At 44.8% G+C, this 21,375-nt stretch overlaps 1 protein-coding gene across 5 annotated transcripts in view; it reads right to left on the bottom strand.

Annotated features, from left to right (window-relative positions):
* Positions 1 to 20,450, bottom strand: part of LOC148132676 (galectin-9C-like) — a 31,523-nt gene extending 11,073 nt beyond the window's left edge. For 2 of the 5 annotated variants that reach the window (XM_087957127.1, XM_087957135.1), the window contains exons 1-6: positions 20,269 to 20,450; positions 15,933 to 16,021; positions 13,816 to 14,023; positions 12,391 to 12,510; positions 3,082 to 3,126; positions 1,006 to 1,050 (exon numbers count right to left, since the gene is read on the bottom strand). In XM_087957127.1, the coding sequence (XP_087813253.1) occupies positions 1,006 to 1,050; positions 3,082 to 3,126; positions 12,391 to 12,510; positions 13,816 to 14,023; positions 15,933 to 16,021; positions 20,269 to 20,298 (537 nt within the window). In that variant the 5' untranslated portion in view covers positions 20,299 to 20,450. The remainder of the gene's footprint in view (positions 1 to 1,005; positions 1,051 to 3,081; positions 3,127 to 12,390; positions 12,511 to 13,815; positions 14,024 to 15,932; positions 16,022 to 20,268) is intronic. The other 3 variants (XM_087957133.1, XM_087957139.1, XM_087957148.1) reach the window with 2 other exon arrangements.
* Between the last annotated feature and the right edge of the window lie 925 nt (positions 20,451 to 21,375).

Raw genomic sequence — 21,375 nt, 5'->3', positions numbered from 1 at the left:
GCCGCGGTTAAGGCGCCGAGAAGCCATAAAGTGACCGGGGAAGGGAAGGACTTCCTCCTGTACTGGCCATGCCCATCCCTTCACTGGGGTTAGTTTTGGGGTAGGGCGTATATTAGTCCCACTCAAAAAAAATCAAGCTAGGACTTATTTTTGGAGTAGGATGTATTTTGGGGGGAGTACGGTATCAGAATGAAGATCTACTTCTAGGTCAGTGTTTCTCAACCTCAACAATTTTAAGATGTTTGGCCTTCAACCCCCAGGATTCCTCAGCCAGTGAAAAACACTTTTTAGATAGTACAGGTAGCCTGCTTAATGAGCAGGAATTTATCGACTGTCCAAAGTTATGGAGGGATTGTTGGCATTTTTTATAGTAAAGGACTGTATCTCAAACCTCTGAGATATGAGATACAGTCATACCCCCCTTCCTGAAGGTACTTATAACCTGTTTTCTGACAGAGGAATACACACACCTCTTTTCATCATTTGCAATGTTCCATGATCATGTGACTGCAATTTATTTTGGCTGGTTTCCAGCCTTTTTGGCTGGTTTCTGCTAAAAACACACCCATGCAAGAGGACTCACTTTATGACTGCAGCTTTCACTTTACAACTACTGCGTTTGCTTAGCAACCATCACAAAGCAGCTCATAAAATCAAGTCAGTCATACAGATGCCTCAACTTGACAATCAAGTCGTGACAATCATGAATTACAGACACAAATTGTAACTCCATTACAGTCATAAGGACTGCCTGATAATGCAAAAATGTTAATGCTTTCTGATATCCTCTCACCACAATCCCGCTAAACTTCACAAGATAAAGAAGTGTGATAGGTTCTCCACTGCCACCACTCCTGTCAGAGCACCCAACGGGATAAAAAAAAAATCAAGATGGCTTCTACTGCCATGCAATCAAAGTTGTGTCTCTGTTGAAGTGCATCATGTCTGTGACACACATGAGGGATTGTTGGCATTTTTTTAATAGTAAAGGACTGTATGTCATACCTGTGAGGATATTGAAAAACCTGAGCAGGAACAACCTGGACCAGTCTGGGTAAGAAAGAAAACAGAAATCAAAGAATATTTCATGCGCAAGTACTATGTTTCCCGAAAATAAGACCAGATTTTATTTTCTTTTAGGCTTGAAAATAACCACTTGGGCTTATTTTCAGGGCAGTGTTTTTTTTTGTTCTTTTTTTGTCGTGCAGGAGGCTGCTTGGCCCCTTAACTGTGGCCTGCGGTTCAGCTGCAGATCAGCTGATCCAGCGAGGGTCAGGAGCTCTGTCTCTATGGGTGCCTGGAGATGTTTCCAATGCATTCTTGCTAGCCCCAGCTCTGCCCACGGCACCAGGCAACCTTGCAGCTAAGGGCCCTTCTCTTCTTCAGCTCAGCTTGTGGCTCTGGAACTTCATCGCACCAGCACAGCTAGCATTCTGCCGCCAGCGGCTGCACCGGTATGTTGAACCTCGCAGATGTGCCACCACTCGCATGCGCAACAGCACAGCAAGCCTTGCAGCGTCCAGCTCCAAGAGGCTGTGCCGGTATGACAAATGTTGCGAAGACCCATTTCTGGTGGAGGTTGGAGGAGAGAAGCAAGAGAGGGTCTCTGCTGCTTCTGCTTGTCTTGTGTGCAGCCAAAAGTTTATAAAAGGCAGGAAGCCCCCCTCTCCTCCAGTCCCAGGTCGACAGGTTGCTTGACCTGGGACTCATGTTGCAGGACAGGAAGAACTGCAAGTGAGCCCATTTCTCACGGTGGCCGGGCAGGGTTTGCCCACACAGAGGCTGGCCTTGGGCTCCCACCGTGAGAAGGTGCTAAGCTGGAAGTGGAGGAGGATCAGTCCCCTTACCCGGTTACCTCATCCCAGCAGCAGTCTAAGCAACTGGCAGAGCGCGAACCGTGGTGGCCGCCTGCTCCAGAGCCACAAGGTGAGCTGCGGAAGACAGAGGTCCTCAGCTTCAAGGTTGCCTGGCAATGTGAGCAGGGCTGGAGCTAGCAAGAGTGTGTTGGAAACATCTCCAGGCATCCGTAGAAACAGAAATCGCAGCCCTTGCTGATCAGCTGATCTGCAGGCCGCGGTTAAGGCGCCGAGAAGCCATAAAGTGACCGGGGAAGGGAAGGACTTCCTCCTGTACTGGCCATGCTCATCCCTTCACTGGGGTTAGTTTTGGGGTAGGGCGTATATTAGTCCCACTCAAAAAAAATCAAGCTAGGACTTATTTTTGGAGTAGGATGTATTTTGGGGGGAGTACGGTATCAGAATGAAGATCTACTTCTAGGTCAGTGTTTCTCAACCTCAACAATTTTAAGATGTTTGGCCTTCAACCCCCAGGATTCCTCAGCCAGTGAAAAACACTTTTTAGATAGTACAGGTAGCCTGCTTAATGAGCAGTAATTTATCGACTGTCCAAAGTTATGGAGGGATTGTTGGCATTTTTTATAGTAAAGGACTGTATCTCATACCTGTGAGGTATGAGATACAGTCATACCCCACTTCCTGAAGGTACTTATAACCTGTTTTCTGACAGAGGAATACACACACCTCTTTTCATCATTTGCAATGTTCCATGATCATGTGACTGCAATTTATTTTTGCTGGTTTCCAGCCTTTTTGGCTGGTTTCTGCTAAAAACACACCCATGCAAGAGGACTCACTTTATGACTGCAGCTTTCACTTTACAACTACTGCGTTTGCTTAGCAACCATCACAAAGCAGCTCATAAAATCAAGTCAGTCATACGGATGCCTCAACTTGACAATCAAGTCGTGACAATCATGAATTACAGACACAAATTGTAGGCTCCATTACAGTCATAAGTCAAGGACTGCCTGATAATGCAAAAATGTGGTGCTTTCTGATATCCTCTCACCACAATCCCGCTAAACTTCACAAGATGAAGAGGTGTGATAGGTTCTCCACTGCCACCAGTTTTGTCAGAGCACCCAATGGGATAAAAAAAAAATCAAGATGGCTTCTACTGCCATGCAATCAAAGTTGTGTCTCTATTGAAGTGCATCATGTCTGTGACACACATGAGGGATTGTTGGCATTTTTTTTAATAATAAAGGCCTGTATGTCATACCTGTGAGGATATTGAAAAACCTGAGCTGGAACAACCTGGAACAGTCTGGGTAAAAAAGAAAACAGAAATCAAAGAAAATTTCATGAGCAAGTACTATGTTTCCCCGAAAATAAGACCAGATTTTATTTTCTTTTAGGCTTGGGCTTATTTTCAGGGCGGTCTTTTTTTTTTTTTTTGAGGTGCAGGAGGCTGCTTGGCCCCTTAACTGTGGCCTGCGGTTCAGCTGCAGATCAGCTGATCCAGCGAGGGTCAGGAGCTCTGTCTCTATGGGTGCCTGGAGATGTTTCCAATGCATTCTTGCTAGCCCCAGCTCTGCCCACGGCACTAGGCAACCTTGCAGCTAAGGGCCCTTCTCTTCTTCAGCTCAGCTTGTGGCTCTGGAGCTTCATCGCACCAGCACAGCTAGCATTCTGCCGCCAGCGGCTGCACCGGTATGTTGAACCTCGCAGATGTGCCACCACTCGCATGCGCAACAGCACAGCAAGCCTTGCAGCGTCCAGCTCCAAGAGGCTGTGCCGGTATGACAAACGTTGCAAAGACCCATTTCTGGTGGAGGTTGGAGGAGAGAAGCAAGAGAGGGTCTCTGCTGCTTCTGCTTGTCTTGTGTGCAGCCAAAAGTTTATAAAAGGCAGGAAGCCCCCTCTCCTCCAGTCCCAGGTCGACAGGTTGCTTGACCTGGGACTCATGTTGCAGGACAGGAAGAACTGCAAGTGAGCCCATTTCTCACGGTGGCCGGGCAGGGTTTGCCCACACAGAGGCTGGGCCTTGGGCTCCCACCGTGAGAAGGTGCTAAGCTGGAAGTGGAGGAGGATCAGTCCCCTTACCCGGTTACCTCATCCCAGCAGCAGCCTAAGCAACTGGCAGAGCGCGAACCGTGGTGGCCGCCTGCTCCAGAGCCACAAGGTGAGCTGCGGAAGACAGAGGTCCTCAGCTTCAAGGTTGCCTGGCAATGTGAGCAGGGCTGGAGCTAGCAAGAGTGTGTTGGAAACATCTCCAGGCATCCGTAGAAACAGAAATCGCAGCCCTTGCTGATCAGCTGATCTGCAGGCCGCGGTTAAGGCGCCGAGAAGCCATAAAGTGACCGGGGAAGGGAAGGACTTCCTCCTGTACTGGCCATGCCCATCCTTTCACTGGGGTTAGTTTTGGGGTAGGGCGTATATTAGTCCCACTCAAAAAAAATCAAGCTAGGACTTATTTTTGGAGTAGGATGTATTTTGGGGGGAGTACGGTATCAGAATGAAGATCTACTTCTAGGTCAGTGTTTCTCAACCTCAACAATTTTAAGATGTTTGGCCTTCAACCCCAGGATTCCTCAACCAGTGAAAAACACTTTTAGATAGTACAGGTAGCCTGCTTAATGAGCAGTAATTTATCGACTGTCCAAAGTTACGGAGGGATTTTTGGCATTTTTTATAGTAAAGGACTGTATCTCATACCTGTGAGGTATGAGATAGAGCCATACAGCCCTTCCTGAAGGTACTTATAACCTGTTTTCTGACAGGAATACACACACCTCTTTTCATCAGTTGCAATGTTCTATGATCATGTGACTGCAATTTATTTTGGCTGGTTTCCAGCCTTTTTGGCTGGTTTCTGCTAAAAACACACCCATGCAAGAGGACTCACTTTATGACTGCAGCTTTCACTTTACAACTACTGCGTTCGCTTAGCAACCATTACAAAGCAGCTCATAAAATCAAGTCAGTCATACGGGTGCCTCAACTTGACAATCAAGTCGTGACAATCATGAATTACAGACACAAATTGTAGGCTCCATTACAGTCATAAGTCAAGGACTGCCTGATAATGCAAAAAAGTGGTGATTTCTGATATCCTCTCACCACAATCCCGCTAAACTTCACAAGATGAAGAGGTGTGATAGGTTCTCCACTGCCACCAGTCCTGTCAGAGCACCCAACGGGATAAAAAAAAAATCAAGATGGCTTCTACTGCCATGCAATCAAAGTTGTGTCTCTATTGAAGTGCATCATGTCTGTGACACACATGAGGGATTGTTGGCATTTTTTTTTAATAGTAAAGGCCTGTATGTCATACCTGTGAGGATATTGAAAAACCTGAGCAGGAACAACCTGGACCAGTCTGGGTAAGAAAGAAAACAGAAATCAAAGAAATTTTCATGAGCAAGTACTATGTTTCCCGAAAATAAGACCAGATTTTATTTTCTTTTAGGCTTGAAAATAACCACTTGGGCTTATTTTTAAGGAGGTCTTTTTTTTTTTTTTGAGGTGCAGGAGGCTGCTTGGCCCCTTAACTGCAGCCTGCGGTTCAGCTGCAGATCAGCTGATCCAGCGAGGTCAGGAGCTCTGTCTCTATGGGTGCCTGGAGATGTTTCCAATGCATTCTTGCTAGCCCCAGCTCTGCCCACGGCACCAGGCAACCTTGCAGCTAAGGGCCCTTCTCTTCTTCAGCTCAGCTTGTGGCTCTGGAGCTTCATCGCACCAGCACAGCTAGCATTCTGCCGCCAGCGGCTGCACCGTAAGTTGAACCTCGCAGATGTGCCGCCACTCGCATGCGCAACAGCACAGCAAGCCTTGCAGCGTCCAGCTCCAAGAGGCTGTGCCAGTATGACAAATGTTGCAAAGACCCATTTCTGGTGGAGGTTGGAGGAGAGAAGCAAGAGAGGGTCTTTGCTGCTTCTGCTTGTCTTGTGTGCAGCCAAAAGTTCGTAAAAGGCAGGAAGCCCCCCTCTCCTCCAGTCCCAGGTCGACAGGTTGCTCGATCTGGGACTCATGTTGCAGGACAGGAAGAACTGCAAGTGAGCCCATTTCTCACGGTGGCGGGCAGGGTTTGCCCACACAGAGGCTGGGCCTTGGGCTCCCACCGTGAGAAGGTGCTAAGCTGGAAGTGGAGGAGATTCAGTCCCCTTACCCGGTTGCCTCATCCCAGCATCAGCCTAAGCAACTGGCAGAGCGCAAACCGTGGTGACCGCCTGCTTCAGAGGCACAAGGTGAGCTGCGGAAGAGAGAGGTCCTCAGCTTCAAGGTTGCCTGGCAATGTGAGCAGAGCTGGAGCTAGCAAGAATGTGTTGGAAACATCTCCAGGCATCCGGAGAAACAGAAATCGCAGCCCTTGCTGATCAGCTGATCTGCAGGCCACGGTTAAGGCGCCGAGAAGCCATAAAGTGACCCGGGAAGGGAAGGACTTCCTCCTGTACTGGCCATGCCCATCCTTTCACTGGGGTTAGTTTTGGGGTAGGGCGTATATTAGTCCCACTCAAAAAAAATCAAGCTAGGACTTATTTTTGGAGTAGGATGTATTTTGGGGGAGTACGGTATCAGAATGAAGATCTACTTCTAGGTCAGTGTTTCTCAACCTCAACAATTTTAAGATGTTTGGCCTTCAACCCCCAGGATTCCTCAGCCAGTGAAAAACACTTTTAGATAGTACAGGTAGCCTGCTTAATGAGCAGTAATTTATCGACTGTCCAAAGTTACGGAGGGATTTTTGGCATTTTTTATAGTAAAGGACTGTATCTCATACCTGTGAGGTGTGAGATAGAGCCATACAGCCCTTCCTGAAGGTACTTATAACCTGTTTTCTGACAGGAATACACACACCTCTTTTCATCAGTTGCAATGTTCTATGATCATGTGACTGCAATTTATTTTGGCTGGTTTCCAGCCTTTTTGGCTGGTTTCTGCTAAAAACACACCCATGCAAGAGGACTCACTTTATGACTGCAGCTTTCACTTTACAACTACTGCGTTAAGCTTAGCAACCATCACAAAGCAGCTCATAAAATCAAGTCAGTCATACGGATGCCTCAACTTGACAATCAAGTCGTGACAATCATGAATTACAGACACAAATTGTAGGCTCCATTACAGTCATAAGTCAAGGACTGCCTGATAATGCAAAAATGTGGTGATTTCTGATATCCTCTCACCACAATCCCGCTAAACTTCACAAGATGAAGAGGTGTGATAGGTTCTCCACTGCCACCAGTCCTGTCAGAGCACCCAACGGGATAAAAAAAAATCAAGATGGCTTCTACTGCCATGCAATCAAAGTTGTGTCTCTATTGAAGTGCATCATGTCTGTGACACACATGAGGGATTGTTGGCATTTTTTTTAATAGTAAAGGCCTGTATGTCATACCTGTGAGGATATTGAAAAACCTGAGCAGGAACAACCTGGACCAGTCTGGGTAAGAAAGAAAACAGAAATCAAAGAAATTTTCATGAGCAAGTACTATGTTTCCCCGAAAATAAGACCAGATTTTATTTTCTTTTAGGCTTGAAAATAACCACTTGGGCTTATTTTTAAGGAGGTCTTTTTTTTTTTTTTTTTGAGGTGCAGGAGGCTGCTTGGCCCCTTAACTGCAGCCTGCGGTTCAGCTGCAGATCAGCTGATCCAGCGAGGGTCAGGAGCTCTGTCTCTATGGGTGCCTGGAGATGTTTCCAATGCATTCTTGCTAACCCCAGCTCTGCCCACGGCACCAGGCAACCTTGCAGCTAAGGGCCCTTCTCTTCTTCAGCTCAGCTTGTGGCTCTGGAGCTTCATCGCACCAGCACAGCTAGCATTCTGCCGCCAGCGGCTGCACCGGTAAGTTGAACCTCGCAGATGTGCCGCCACTCGCATGCGCAACAGCACAGCAAGCCTTGCAGCGTCCAGCTCCAAGAGGCTGTGCCGGTATGACAAATGTTGCAAAGACCCATTTCTGGTGGAGGTTGGAGGAGAGAAGCAAGAGAGGGTCTTTGCTGCTTCTGCTTGTCTTGTGTGCAGCCAAAAGTTCGTAAAAGGCAGGAAGCCCCCCTCTCCTCCAGTCCCAGGTCGACAGGTTGCTCGATCTGGGACTCATGTTGCAGGACAGGAAGAACTGCAAGTGAGCCCATTTCTCACGGTGGCCGGGCAGGGTTTGCCCACACAGAGGCTGGGCCTTGGGCTCCCACCGTGAGAAGGTGCTAAGCTGGAAGTGGAGGAGATTCAGTCCCCTTACCCGGTTGCCTCATCCCAGCATCAGCCTAAGCAACTGGCAGAGCGCAAACCGTGGTGACCGCCTGCTTCAGAGGCACAAGGTGAGCTGCGGAAGAGAGAGGTCCTCAGCTTCAAGGTTGCCTGGCAATGTGAGCAGAGCTGGAGCTAGCAAGAATGTGTTGGAAACATCTCCAGGCATCCGGAGAAACAGAAATCGCAGCCCTTGCTGATCAGCTGATCTGCAGGCCGCGGTTAAGGCGCCGAGAAGCCATAAAGTGACCCGGGAAGGGAAGGACTTCCTCCTGTACTGGCCATGCCCATCCTTTCACTGGGGTTAGTTTTGGGGTAGGGCCGTATATTAGTCCCACTCAAAAAAAATCAAGCTAGGACTTATTTTTGGAGTAGGATGTATTTTGGGGGGAGTACGGTATCAGAATGAAGATCTACTTCTAGGTCAGTGTTTCTCAACCTCAACAATTTTAAGATGTTTGGCCTTCAACCCCCAGGATTCCTCAGCCAGTGAAAAACACTTTTTAGATAGTACAGGTAGCCTGCTTAATGAGCAGTAATTTATCGACTGTCCAAAGTTACGGAGGGATTTTTGGCATTTTTTATAGTAAAGGACTGTATCTCATACCTGTGAGGTGTGAGATAAAGCCATACAGCCCTTCCTGAAGGTACTTATAACCTGTTTTCTGACAGGAATACACACACCTCTTTTCATCAGTTGCAATGTTCTATGATCATGTGACTGCAATTTATTTTGGCTGGTTTCCAGCCTTTTTGGCTGGTTTCTGCTAAAAACACACCCATGCAAGAGGACTCACTTTATGACTGCAGCTTTCACTTTACAACTACTGCGTTCGCTTAGCAACCATCACAAAGCAGCTCATAAAATCAAGTCAGTCATACGGATGCCTCAACTTGACAATCAAGTCGTGACAATCATAAATTACAGACACAAATTGTAGGCTCCATTACAGTCATAAGTCAAGGACTGCCTGATAATGCAAAAATGTGGTGATTTCTGATATCCTCTCACCACAATCCCGCTAAACTTCACAAGATGAAGAGGTGTGATAGGTTCTCCACTGCCACCAGTCCTGTCAGAGCACCCAACGGGATAAAAAAAAATCAAGATGGCTTCTACTGCCATGCAATCAAAGTTGTGTCTCTATTGAAGTGCATCATGTCTGTGACACACATGAGGGATTGTTGGCATTTTTTTAATAGTAAAGGCCTGTATGTCATACCTGTGAGGATATTGAAAAACCTGAGCAGGAACAACCTGGACCAGTCTGGGTAAGAAAGAAAACAGAAATCAAAGAAATTTTAATGAGCAAGTACTATGTTTCCGAAAATAAGACCAGATTTTATTTTCTTTTAGGCTTGAAAATAACCACTTGGGCTTATTTTTAAGGAGGTCTTTTTTTTTTTTTTTGAGCTGCAGGAGGCTGCTTGGCCCCTTAACTGTGGCCTGCGGTTCAGCTGCAGATCAGCTGATCCAGCGAGGGTCAGGAGCTCTGTCTCTATGGGTGCCTGGAGATGTTTCCAATGCATTCTTGCTAGCCCCAGCTCTGCCCACGGCACCAGGCAACCTTGCAGCTAAGGGCCCTTCTCTTCTTCAGCTCAGCTTGTGGCTCTGGAGCTTCATCGCACCAGCACAGCTAGCATTCTGCCGCCAGCGGCTGCACCGGTATGTTGAACCTCGCAGATGTGCCGCCACTCGCATGCGCAACAGCACAACAAGCCTTGCAGCGTCCAGCTCCAAGAGGCTGTGCCGGTATGACAAATGTTGCGAAGACCCATTTCTGGTGGAGGCTGGAGGAGAGAAGCAAGAGAGGGTCTTTGCTGCTTCTGCTTGTCTTGTGTGCAGCCAAAAGTTCGTAAAAGGCAGGAAGCCCCCCTCTCTTCCAATCCCAGGTCGACAGGTTGCTCGACCTGGGACTCATGTTGCAGGACAGGAGGAGCTACAAGTGAGCCCATTTCTCACGGTGGCCGGGCAGGGTTTGCCCACACAGAGGCTGGGCCTTGGGCTCCCACCGCGAGAAGGTGCTAAGCTGGAAGTGGAGGAGATTCAGTCCCCTTACCCGGTTGCCTCATCCCAGCAGCAGCCTAAGCAACTGGCAGAGCGCAAACCGTGGTGGCTGCCTATTCCAGAGCCACAAGGTGAGCTGTGGAAGAGAGAGGTCCTCAGCTTCAAGGTTGCCTGGCAATGTGAGCAGGGCTGCAGCTAGCAAGAATGTGTTGGAAACATCTCCAGGCATCCGGAGAAACAGAAATCGCAGCCCTTGCTGATCAGCTGATCTGCAGGCCGCGGTTAAGGCGCCGAGAATCCATAAAGTGACCGGGGAAGGAAAGGACTTCCTCCTGTACTGTCCATGCGGGGGGGGGGGGGGGGGGGGGGGGGGGGGGGGGGGGGGGGGGGGGGGGGGGGGTTTGTTTTGTGTTGGGGGTGTTTTGGGTGTGGGGGGGGGGGGGGGGTGTTTTTTGTTTTTTTTTTGTTTGTTTTTTTTTTTTTTTTTTTGTTTTTTTTTTTTTTTTTTTTTTTTATTTTTGGGTTGTTGTTTGTTTTTTTTTAGATCCAGTCATACCCCCCTTCTTGAAGGTACTTATAACCTGTTTTCTGACAGAGGAATGCACACACCTCTTTTCATCAGTTGCAATGTTCCATGATCATGTGACTGCAATTTATTTTGGCTGGTTTCCAGCCTTTTTGGCTGGTTTCTGCTAAAAACACCCATGCAAGAGGACTCACTTTATGACTGCAGCTTTCACTTTACAACTACTGCGTTCGCTTAGCAACCATCACAAAGCAGCTCATAAAATCAAATCAGTCATACGGATGCCTCAACTTGACAATCAAGTCGTGACAATCATGAATTACAGACACAAATTGTAGGCTCCATTACAGTCATAAGGACTGCCTGATAATGCAAAAATGTGGTGATTTCTGATATCCTCTCACCACAATCCCGCTAAACTTCACAAGATAAAGAAGTGTGATAGGTTCTCCACTGCCACCAGTCCTGTCAGAGCACCCAACGGGATAAAAAAAAAATCAAGGTGGCTTCTATTGCCATGCAATCAAAGTTGTGTCTCTGTTGAAGTGCATCATGTCTGTGACACACATGAGGGATTGTTGGCATTTTTTTTAATAGTAAAGGCCTGTATGTCATACCTGTGAGGATATTGAAAAACCTGAGCAGGAACAACCGGGACCAGTCTGGGTAAGAAAGAAAACAGAAATCGAAGAAAATTTCATGAGCAAGTACTATGTTTCCCCGAAAATAAGACCAGATTTTATTTTCTTTTAGGCTTGGGCTTATTTCCAGGGCGGTCTTTTTTTTTTTTGAGGTGCAGGAGGCTGCTCGGCCCCCTAATTGTGGCCTGCGGTTCAGCTGCAGATCAGCTGATCCAGCGAGGGTCAGGAGCTCTGTCTCTATGGGTGCCTGGAGATGTTTCCAATGCATTCTTGCTAGCCGCAGCTCTGCCCACGGCACCAGGCAACCTTGCAGCTAAGGGCCCTTCTCTTCTTCAGCTCAGCTTGTGGCTCTGGAGCTTCATCGCACCAGCACAGCTAGCATTCTGCCGCCAGCAGCTATGCCGGTATGACAAATGTTGCTAAGACCCATTTCTGGAATTTTTTTGGCATTTTTTTAATAGCAAAGGCCTGTATGTCATACCTGTCGGGATATTGGAAAACCTGAGCTGGAAAAACCTGGAACAATCTGGGTAAAAAAGAAAACAGAAATCAAAGAAAATTGCATGAGCAAGTACTATGTTTTTCCCAAAATAAGACCAGGTCTTATTTTCTTTTAGGCTTGAAAATAACCACTTGGGCTTATTTTCAGGGTGGTCTTTAAAAAAAAAAAAAGAAGAAGTGCAGGAGGCTGCTCAGCCTCTTAACTCTGGCCTGCGGTTCAGCTGCAGATCAGCTGATCCAGTGAGGGCCCGGAGTTCTGTCTCTACTGGTGCCTGGAGAAGTTACAAGATGGAGAGGCGTGATAGGTTCTCCACTGCCACTAGTCCTGTCAGACCACCCAACAGGGTCAAAAAAAAATCAAGATGGCTTCTATTGTCATGAAATCAAAGTTGTGTCTCTGTCGAAGTGTATCATGACACCCATGAAGGACTGTTGACATTAGGTCACCATCTGGACCTTTTTTTAACCCCCCTCCCCACAAAATCACTCAGGAAATTGCAGAAAATATTTGCATTTTTCAATGATCGGAAGGAAAGAGGGAAGGCATATATTTATCCTGTCTAAATACGCCACCCATTTAATCCCAAGAAAAATAAGGCTACCCTTTTGTTTACCAAAAGAAGGCAGGTTTTTAATAAATAGAATGAAATCAATGGAATACCTACAGTTGGACCTTGGAAGCTGATTGACTCCACATCTAGTTCTCCTGAAATTCCGATGGTATCTACTCGGCAAAGAGGGATCCTGTGCTTGAATTTCAAATACAGCATTCCATCTACTAGAACCTGCCAAACACAGAAGGGAGCAAATTGTCATATCGAGTCACCACAAGAACAACAGGGAAGGAAATGTCTGTGGATATTCTCGATCATCCAGCAATGACACTCCAACTTATATACTGCCCATGGTGCTTTACAGCACTTCTGGGCAATTTGCGATGTCAGCATATTGCCCCCCAACAATCTGGATCCTCACTTAACTGACCTAAGAACAATGAAAGGCTGAATCAACCTTGAGCCAGTCAGGATCAAACTCCAGACTGTGGGCAGAGTTAGCTTGCAATACTGCATTCTAATCACTGCTCCACTAGGGCTCCAGATCACGGTTGTCCCAAAGGTGTTTTTTCCAAAAAGGTAACTGGACTTCTTTGTTTTTTCATTGAAAATGTTTTGCTTCTCATCCAAGCAGCTTCTTCAGTTCTGATCTGAAGAACTGAAGAAGCTTCTTGGATGAGAAGAGAAATGTTTTCAAAGTAAAAAAAACCAGGAAGTCTAGTTTTCTTTAGAAAAACAGTTTTGGGACAACAGAGAAGGAACCAAAACAGCGATTGAACTCACCTAACAAGCTAATCCCAGTTAGTAGGTTATGCAAAAGGCCAATTGTGGAATCACAAACTATGTTTTAGAAATGACAAGGACTAGATTCCCCAAACACTTAAACCAAGTTGAGATTACTGTTGGTCCTTGACTTACAACAGATCGCTTAGTAACAGACCATCCAAACGGTACTTGCAACCTTGTTGTGAAGTTACAAGAGCCACCTTCTCTCCCAACTGTGTTTTGGGCACTTGGCAACAAGTCTGCATTTATGGCCATTTGCAATGCCCTTTTATCATGTGACTGCGATTTACGATGTTTTTTTTTAGATAATCAGCATTTACTCCCAATTTTCATCAAAAATTCCCCATAGTAAGGAATGGGTTCACTTAATGAACATTGCAAAAAAAAAAAAGCAATAAAAACAAGTCCAATCATGTGATGACCTACATTATGACAGTCACAACATATGAGCATAATGGGCAGGCTCCATTGGCAGACTGTATAGAGTACCCAAAGTGGGTAAGAGGCTTGATGCGCTTCTCTGTGAAGGAGATGGTTTCTAAACTGATAAACTCCATCAGTTTATGCGCGCATGATGGGTCCATTTTACATTTGAGATAGCAGTTTTGCGCTTAGCAAGGGATGTTTTGAGACATTTTGTATTTTACACATTTTGAAAATGTTTTTCCATTTCTGCAAAGTAAAACTCAATAACCAAAGCAAGTGTAATTTTAAAAAAGATGGTGATTATAATCCACAAAGGGGACTTACCATATAGGAGGAGCTGTTCACAACAAACTGGATCTCAAAAGGCAGCCCTTTGCTGAAAAACATATCATATTTTCTTTCTTTTTGCTGCCAGCTGCCCTTTTCGTATGAATTGCATACAATACAGTTCTGATCAAAACGGACGTTGAAATGGAAAGCGATATCTGGTCTGGACATTTGGCAACTGCCACACTGAAAGTCAACCCGGAATCTGCAGAGAGACCAAGAGAGAGAAATCATCTGGAGGAAGAACATGTGGTATTAAGGTAAATTAGCACCCTTTTTTTGAACTATTACCATCTGGCAGATGGTACAGAATAATAAAAACAAGCACAAATAGGCTGAAAAACAGCTTCTACCCCAGGGCAGGAACTCTACTGAATTCTGCTGTATAGTGCAGTGTTGGTGCAGTGTTGGGGTTTTCCGGTTCAATGTGTGAAGGGTAAAGGATGTGTGTTTGTGTTTATTTTCATGGTCATGATGTGCACTGAAGATGTGTTTGATTTTGTTTAAGACAATAAGTAAATTAAACAAACAAAAAAAGAAAAAAAAAAAAAAAAGGCCCGCAAACCTATTGTTCACCAGTTTTACTTGGGCACTTAAGTGTAGAACTCAACCCCGAACAGTATCTGAACGTCCTAGGTGTTAAACACACCAGCACAGGCTTGAAAGGCTAATTATCTGGGTTTTGAACAATCCAACGAACACAAAAACTAGAGGTAGCAAATGGTGGGGTTTCACCTCTTCCCTCAAGATGATGCTACAGGGCATTACACACCATAACTAAATACAAGGACAGTCATTCCATTCCCACCTCAATACCTTTACTCTGCTAAATTCTCACAATTATATGAATGCTACCTCCTGTTGGAAGAGCCTGTGGGAGCCAGGGGTGGGGGTATAGGCTGGTTTTGCAAAAAAAACTGGAAGTAAATGTTGGGGAAGAAAGGCAGCTGCATAATCCCAGGGGGGAATGCAACTGCTTTAAAGAATTACAAACAGGTGCAGCATTCCTTTCTCTATGCTCTCCAATATTTTTTTTTTTTTGCATTTGAATCCAAAATGCAGTGGTATAGTATGAGAGAGCAAGTAAGAATACACAATCAAGAAATGTTACTTGAAATAAGTGCTTTGTAAACCTATCTATGGCAAGCCTTCCCAGCCACTGTTTTGCAAAAGCATTCACAACAATAAATATCTATCAGAATCCAAACACAGGATTCCAACTAAGTGACATTTACGGCTGCTTATTTTGTTTCTACTACTAGTAAAGAAATGAGTGAGAAATCATCATTTTTATAACTATTCCAGAAGTGGAAGAAACAATTATATAAAAGGTTTTGAATTTAATTGAATGTATCATTACAATTAAGCCAAAGATGCAATTCCAGTAAATTAGAATTTGATCACAGAAATTCCCAGATTAACCTATGACATCTCCAGCAAGTGATAGGAAAATTCTTTTTCCACCTAAGGCCCAGAAGAAATAGTACTGATTAAATAGACTATAAGCATAAAGGTAAAAAAAAAAAAAAAAAGATATATGCAGTGTTACATTCACTTTAGAAGTCAAAAGGGTTTTGTGGCTCCTGGTATTTTCTTTTTTGTGGGAAACGGGTCCAAATGGCTCTTTGAGTATTTAAGGTTGTAGACCCCTGCTCTGGTGTGTGTGTGTGTGTGTGTGTAAAAGGCAGCACTGATCACTGATCATAACAGCACAAAAACAGGCACTAAGCACCAGATCCACAGAAACAGGATTTACCACACTAGATAGAACCCAAGGGGTAGATCAGTGTCTCTCAGCTGAAAGATGTATGGACTTGAACTCCCAGAATTCCCATCCATCAAGGAGTTTCCACAGAAGAGAGTAGAGAATAATAGGGCTAAGAATCTGTGGGAGTTCTGGATCTAGAAGGACAGGCAGGCATTAGATAATCAAGCAGACACTGTAGTAGTAGACAAAGACCAGAAGAGCTCAGGAGGCCGGGCCAGCGGGGTGAGGTGAGGCACCCCTCGACGTGAGTGACACCCAGTTGGCCATGCCTACCCAGTCACATGCCCACCCAGCCATTAGGGCAGAGAATCGGTTGTTAAATTATTTGAATCCCACCATTGCTCACCTTCTGCAGCACTTCAAAACACATCCGTTGACTAATATGGTCATCCCATCTTTCAGGCCGCCATGAATTGGACCACTAAAAGGAATAGTCTGACCAGAAGTTAAAAGAAAAAAATAGCCATTAAAATGGAGAATCTGCTGCAGCTCAAAGACAACAAATTCAACTGGTTCATGAATAAATGCCTATGAAATATAATAATATGTCTGCCTCCATCCTGCCTTGAAAGGCTTTAAAATACTATTCCCAGTATTCCTCAGGTCTACCCACCAGTAATATTTTGTCCAACCAAAAGCTCTTGACAACTGTTAAACCGGTATTTGTCAACCTTGGGCATTTTAAGATGTGCAGACTTCATCTCCCAGAATTCCCCAGACAGAGAACTGCCTAAAGAATTCTGGGAGTTGAAGTCCATACCTCTTAAAGTGCCCAACATTGAGACACACAGCAATATACATAGAGAATAATGATTGAAACTCATTCTTTATCTAGGCACATTTTAGCTTCATGTAGTATCTTAATTTATTTACTTTATTTATGTTTTTAGTTATATAACTTTGGGTGTGTGTCTTTGCGGTGTCTTTTATGATTTTAAGCCACCCAGAGTTATCCTGTGGTAAGATAGGCGGCCAATTAATTTTATATATAAATGCATTAATCTGAGGCAAACTGCATAAACGAACAGATAAAACAAAGCAAAGCAAGCAAACTCAACAAATAAACAGATGAAACAAGCAGACTCCCAGGATTCTTTCTTAGGCCTAATACTCTTCAACATCTTCATCAACAATTTAGATGAGGGCATAAAAAGAAAATTTCAAATTTGGGGGAATAGCCTCAAGATAGGTTCAAGATCCAGAAAGACCTTGAAGAAAAGAAAAGAAAAAAAGAAAAGATGGAAGGGAAGGGAAGGGAATGGACTGGAAAAAGAGTGGAGTGGAATGGAGGTACCTGGCTCAACAGTAGTAACTGTGAGAGAGACCTTGGGCAGTGGTGGGTTTCAATTTTTTACTACCGGTTTTGTGGGTGTGGCTTGGTGGGCATGGCAGGGAAAGGATATTGCAAAATCTCCATTCCCTCCCCACTCCTGGGAGAAGGTTACTGCAAAATCTCCATTCCCTCCTCACCCCACTAACCTGCTTTCCAGCTCCGTTCTCCTGTGCAGGGCAACACAAGAAGACCTAGCAGATCAGCTGGGACTCGGGAGGCAGAGAATAGATGGGGGTGGGGCCAGTCAGAGGTGTTATTCCGAACTACTCAAAATTTCTGCTACCGGTTCTCTGAACTACTCAAAATTTCCACTACCAGTTCTCCACAACCACTTAAATATGAGCCAGCAGTGTGCTGCAGCTTCCAAAATATCAATGCAGTCCCAGACTGCAACAACAGAGGGGTTGTATCAAGCTCATATGAAGTGTTACTACTGTTTTATACTGCTTTGGTAAGTCCACACTTGGAATATTGCACCAGTTTGGGCGTGATATAGTGATATTTATAATGATATAAAAAAAGATGTTGAGGCTCTAGAAAGAATGCAGAGAAGAACAACAAAACTAATTAGGGGACTGGAGGCTGAGACATATGAAGAATAGTTCCAGAAATTGTCTAGTTGAGGACTAGGGTGACAAGATACCAGTGTTCTGCAACCTAGACGTAAGGAGAAATTTCCTGACAGTGAGAACAATTATTCAGTGGAAGGGCTTGTCTTCAGAAATTGTGGATGTTCCATCACTGGAGGTTTTTAAGAAGAGGCAGGTGTCAATCCTGAATCCTTGCTGGGGCCATCTTCAGGGTTGCCACACAACAGGGGGAGGGAGAAAATAGATGAGGTTTGTAGCCAAAACAATAAAGGGGAACCAAGGACATGTCCCTTAGGAAACTTCCAATTTAAAGTAATGCCATTTGGTCTCTAAGGAGACCCTGCAGTATTTATGCAACTAATCAATGAGATACTACATGAGCAAAGAGGTCCTTGTGTAATTGAACAACATTCTTATTTTTTTCGAGACACTAGAAAAGCACATTAAATGAGTATGCCAAATGTTAAAAAAAACTCTTGGCGGCCAAACTATATGCTAAGCTTTCCAAATGTGAATTCCACCAATCCTGCCTGGACTACCTGGGGTATCAAATCTCCAGGGAAGGCATGAAAATGGATCCTGGAAAAGTCAAAGTGGTTTTAGACTGGCAAGTTCCTTGCACCTGCAAACAGCTTCAAAACTTTTTAGGGTTTGAGAACTTTTACCAACAGTTCATCCCAGTGGTGGGATTCAAAACTTTTTACTACCGGTTCTGTGGGCATGGCTTGGTGGGCGTGGCAGGGGAAGGACACTGTAAAATCTCCAGTCAGAGGTGGTATTTACCGGTTCTCTGAACTACACAAAATTTCCACTTCCAGTTCTTCAGAACTGGTCAGAACCTGCTGAATACCACCTCTGGTTCATCCCTTCATTCATTGAGATTGCCCTCCCCATCATCAAATTGTTAAAAATGGGAGGAGGAGGGGGTCAAACCATGAACAAATCAACCATTTAATTTCTAGCAGACAAGTGCCCAAAAGCATTTGAGGCACACAAGAGACTGTCTGCTATGGAACCAAACCTGAACACCCAAACCCAGAGCATCCATTCATCATCCAAGTGGACGCCAGTTAGAATATCCCCGCACCCCGTTTTCCACCTGTCCTGATCCCTGCCACCCAGAATGGGCTGAAAATGGGGCATGCAGAGGCCAAAAACGGGGTGTGCAGAGGCTGAAAATGGGACACAGAAGCCAAAAATGGGGTGCGCAGAGGCAGCAATAGTCTATGGCAATTCCTGCAGCCTGAAACAGCTGATGGTCGAGAGGCCGATTCAACTGACAATCAGCTGCTTGTGCTAAAAACAGTAAGGTTCTGTATTTAGGCAAGAAAAACCAAATGCACAGGTACAGTATAGGTGGCACCGCACTCAATAGTAGTGACTGTGAGAGGGATCTCGGAGTGGGCAACCATTTAAATATGAGTCAGCTGTGTGAAGCAGCTGCCAAAAAAGCCAACACAGTTCTAGGCTGCATAAACAGAGGGATAGAATCACGATCACATGAAGTGCTAATACACTTTATAATGCCTTGGTAAGGCCACACTTGGAATCCTGCATCCAGTTTTGCTCGCCACGATGTAAAAAAGATGTGGAGACTCTAGAAAGATTGCAGAGAAGAGCAACAAAGATGATATGGGGAGTGGAGGCTAAAACATATGAAGAATGGTTGCAGGAACTGGGTATGTCTAGTCTAATGAAAAGAACGACTAGGGGAGACATGAGAGTGTCCCAATATCTCAGGGACTACCCCAAAGAAGAGGGAGTCAAGTTATTTTCCAAAACACCTGAGGGTAGAACAAAAGCAATGGGTGAAAACTAATCAAGAAGAGAAGCAACTTAGAACTAAGGAGAAATTTCCTGACAGTTAAAACAATTAATCAGGGAACAACTTGCCTCCAGAAGTTGTGGGTGCACCAACACCGGAAGTTTTTAAAAAGATGTTGGATAACCAATTGTCTGAAGTGATGTAGGGTTTCCTGCCTAGGCAGGGGGGGTTGGACTAGAAGACCTCCAAGGTCCCTTCCAACTCTGTTATTCTATTCTGTTCTAATCAGGTTGTGCTGAAACTGACAGGCTGTTTGTTGTTTGCTACAAGGAGGCAAATTTCTGGGAGGCAGAGGCAGAATTTTTTTTCTTGTTTTCCTCCCCAAAAGCTAGGTGCGTCTTATACTTTGGAGTGTCTTATACTCTGAAAAATACAGTATATATTATTACAATATATAATTCTAACTTTGTTTTGATGTCCAATCTCTTTTTTATCTGATGTTTCTGTGCTTTTATTTTGATTAGGAGTAAGAAATTATTTTTATTACGTATTTATATCTGTACTGCAGAAAGTTCCAAATAAATCTCTCTATTTTGTCACTGTTTAACTTTTCCCCCTTTTCGATGCCCTCAATTTTTCCTTTTTTTTGTTATTTTGTATTTCAAGCATTTCATCCCTCTTTGAAACTTAATAAAGTCAATTTAAAAAATTAAATATTACATAAAAAAATAAACTGCTCCTTGTGCAGCAGGTTGGATCAGAGACTTCCAAGATCCCTTCCAACTGTGTTATTCTGTTAAATAACAGGTAAACCTTGTCCTAAAAAGCTACATAACCTGACCTTGGCTCAGTCACAGCTATGTCTATCTTGGAAGCGCACCAAGGGAACAGCCCGCCACAAGATACTGAATTATAGGAAGCCTAGCGTCATAAAGTGAGGCAGGTGGGCAGGTGAGAATCTCTCTCCGTCCCTCCTTAAGCCAACTCAACTTACCGGTTTGCAATAAGGCGACTGCAGGGCCATTTTCAGCAGCTGGTAGTGGAATCCGAGAAAGGAAAGTTAATTCCGGCAAGTTTGCCAAGTTTGGCGATAGAACTTCTTCCTCCCACCATAAGGGAATGAGATCCTCGCCCATGTGGCATCGCTCGCGCTTAAATACCACCACGAAGATGGGGGTGGGGGTGGGGTTAAAAGGGGGCGGGGCCTGCCTGGAGATGGAAGGGGCAGACGGAGGAGTTAAGTTGGGAAGGGGAATCGGTGCTGTTTCCTAGAAGCCCCCAGAGTGCCTTGACTGTGAGTGGGGTGGGGTATCCGACACCCTCTCGTTTTTCCACCCACTCTCTAGTCGCGGAGGTGGGTTGGAGGGAGGTTATGGGTCAACTTACGGAAGAATTGCAGCATGCCAATAGGGTAACTAATACCCACGATCGGGGACATGAGACCACATCTGAAATATTGCGGGGCTTTACACCACAGGGACGAACGAGCAGCTAATTGCTTTCCAAATTCAGCCTATTTGTTTCAACTCCTACCCTCAAAACGACGCTATAGGGCAATGCACATCAGAACAACTAGACACAAGGACAGTTTTTCCCCCGAACACCATCACTCTGCTAAACAAATAATTCCCTCAACACTGTCCAACTATTTACAAAGTCTGCACTACTATTACTGTTAATCTTCTCATCACTCCTTATCACCCATCCCCTCCCACTTGGATCTGTATATGACTATAACTTTGGCGCTTGTATCATAATGATTTATATTAACTGTTTCCTAGTATGATTTGATTGCTTATTGTACCCTATGACTATTATTAAGTGTTGGACCTTATAATTCTTGACTCTTGATGAATGTATCTTTCTTGTATGTACACTGAAAGCATTTGCACCAAGACAAATTCCTTGTGTGTCCAGTCACACTTGTCCAATAAAGAATTCTCTCTTCTCTTCTCTTCTCTTCTCTTCTCTTCTCTTCTCTTCTCTTCTATTGGGGGTGGGGAATCTCACAAGCCAGAACTTTCAAGTATGATAAAAAAGAGGCAGATTACTATCTCAATAATCCTTAGCCATTTCTCCTGAATAGTAAGGTCTCCTCTCG

Source organism: Notechis scutatus, chromosome 1, assembly GCF_049901735.1.
Source record: "Notechis scutatus isolate UNSWTSFEM ecotype Mainland chromosome 1, rNotScu1.2, whole genome shotgun sequence".
Taxonomy (NCBI): Eukaryota; Metazoa; Chordata; class Lepidosauria; order Squamata; family Elapidae; genus Notechis; species Notechis scutatus.
The sequence above is the reverse complement of the archived record's forward strand: the minus strand, read 5'-3'. Positions and strand labels throughout refer to the sequence as shown.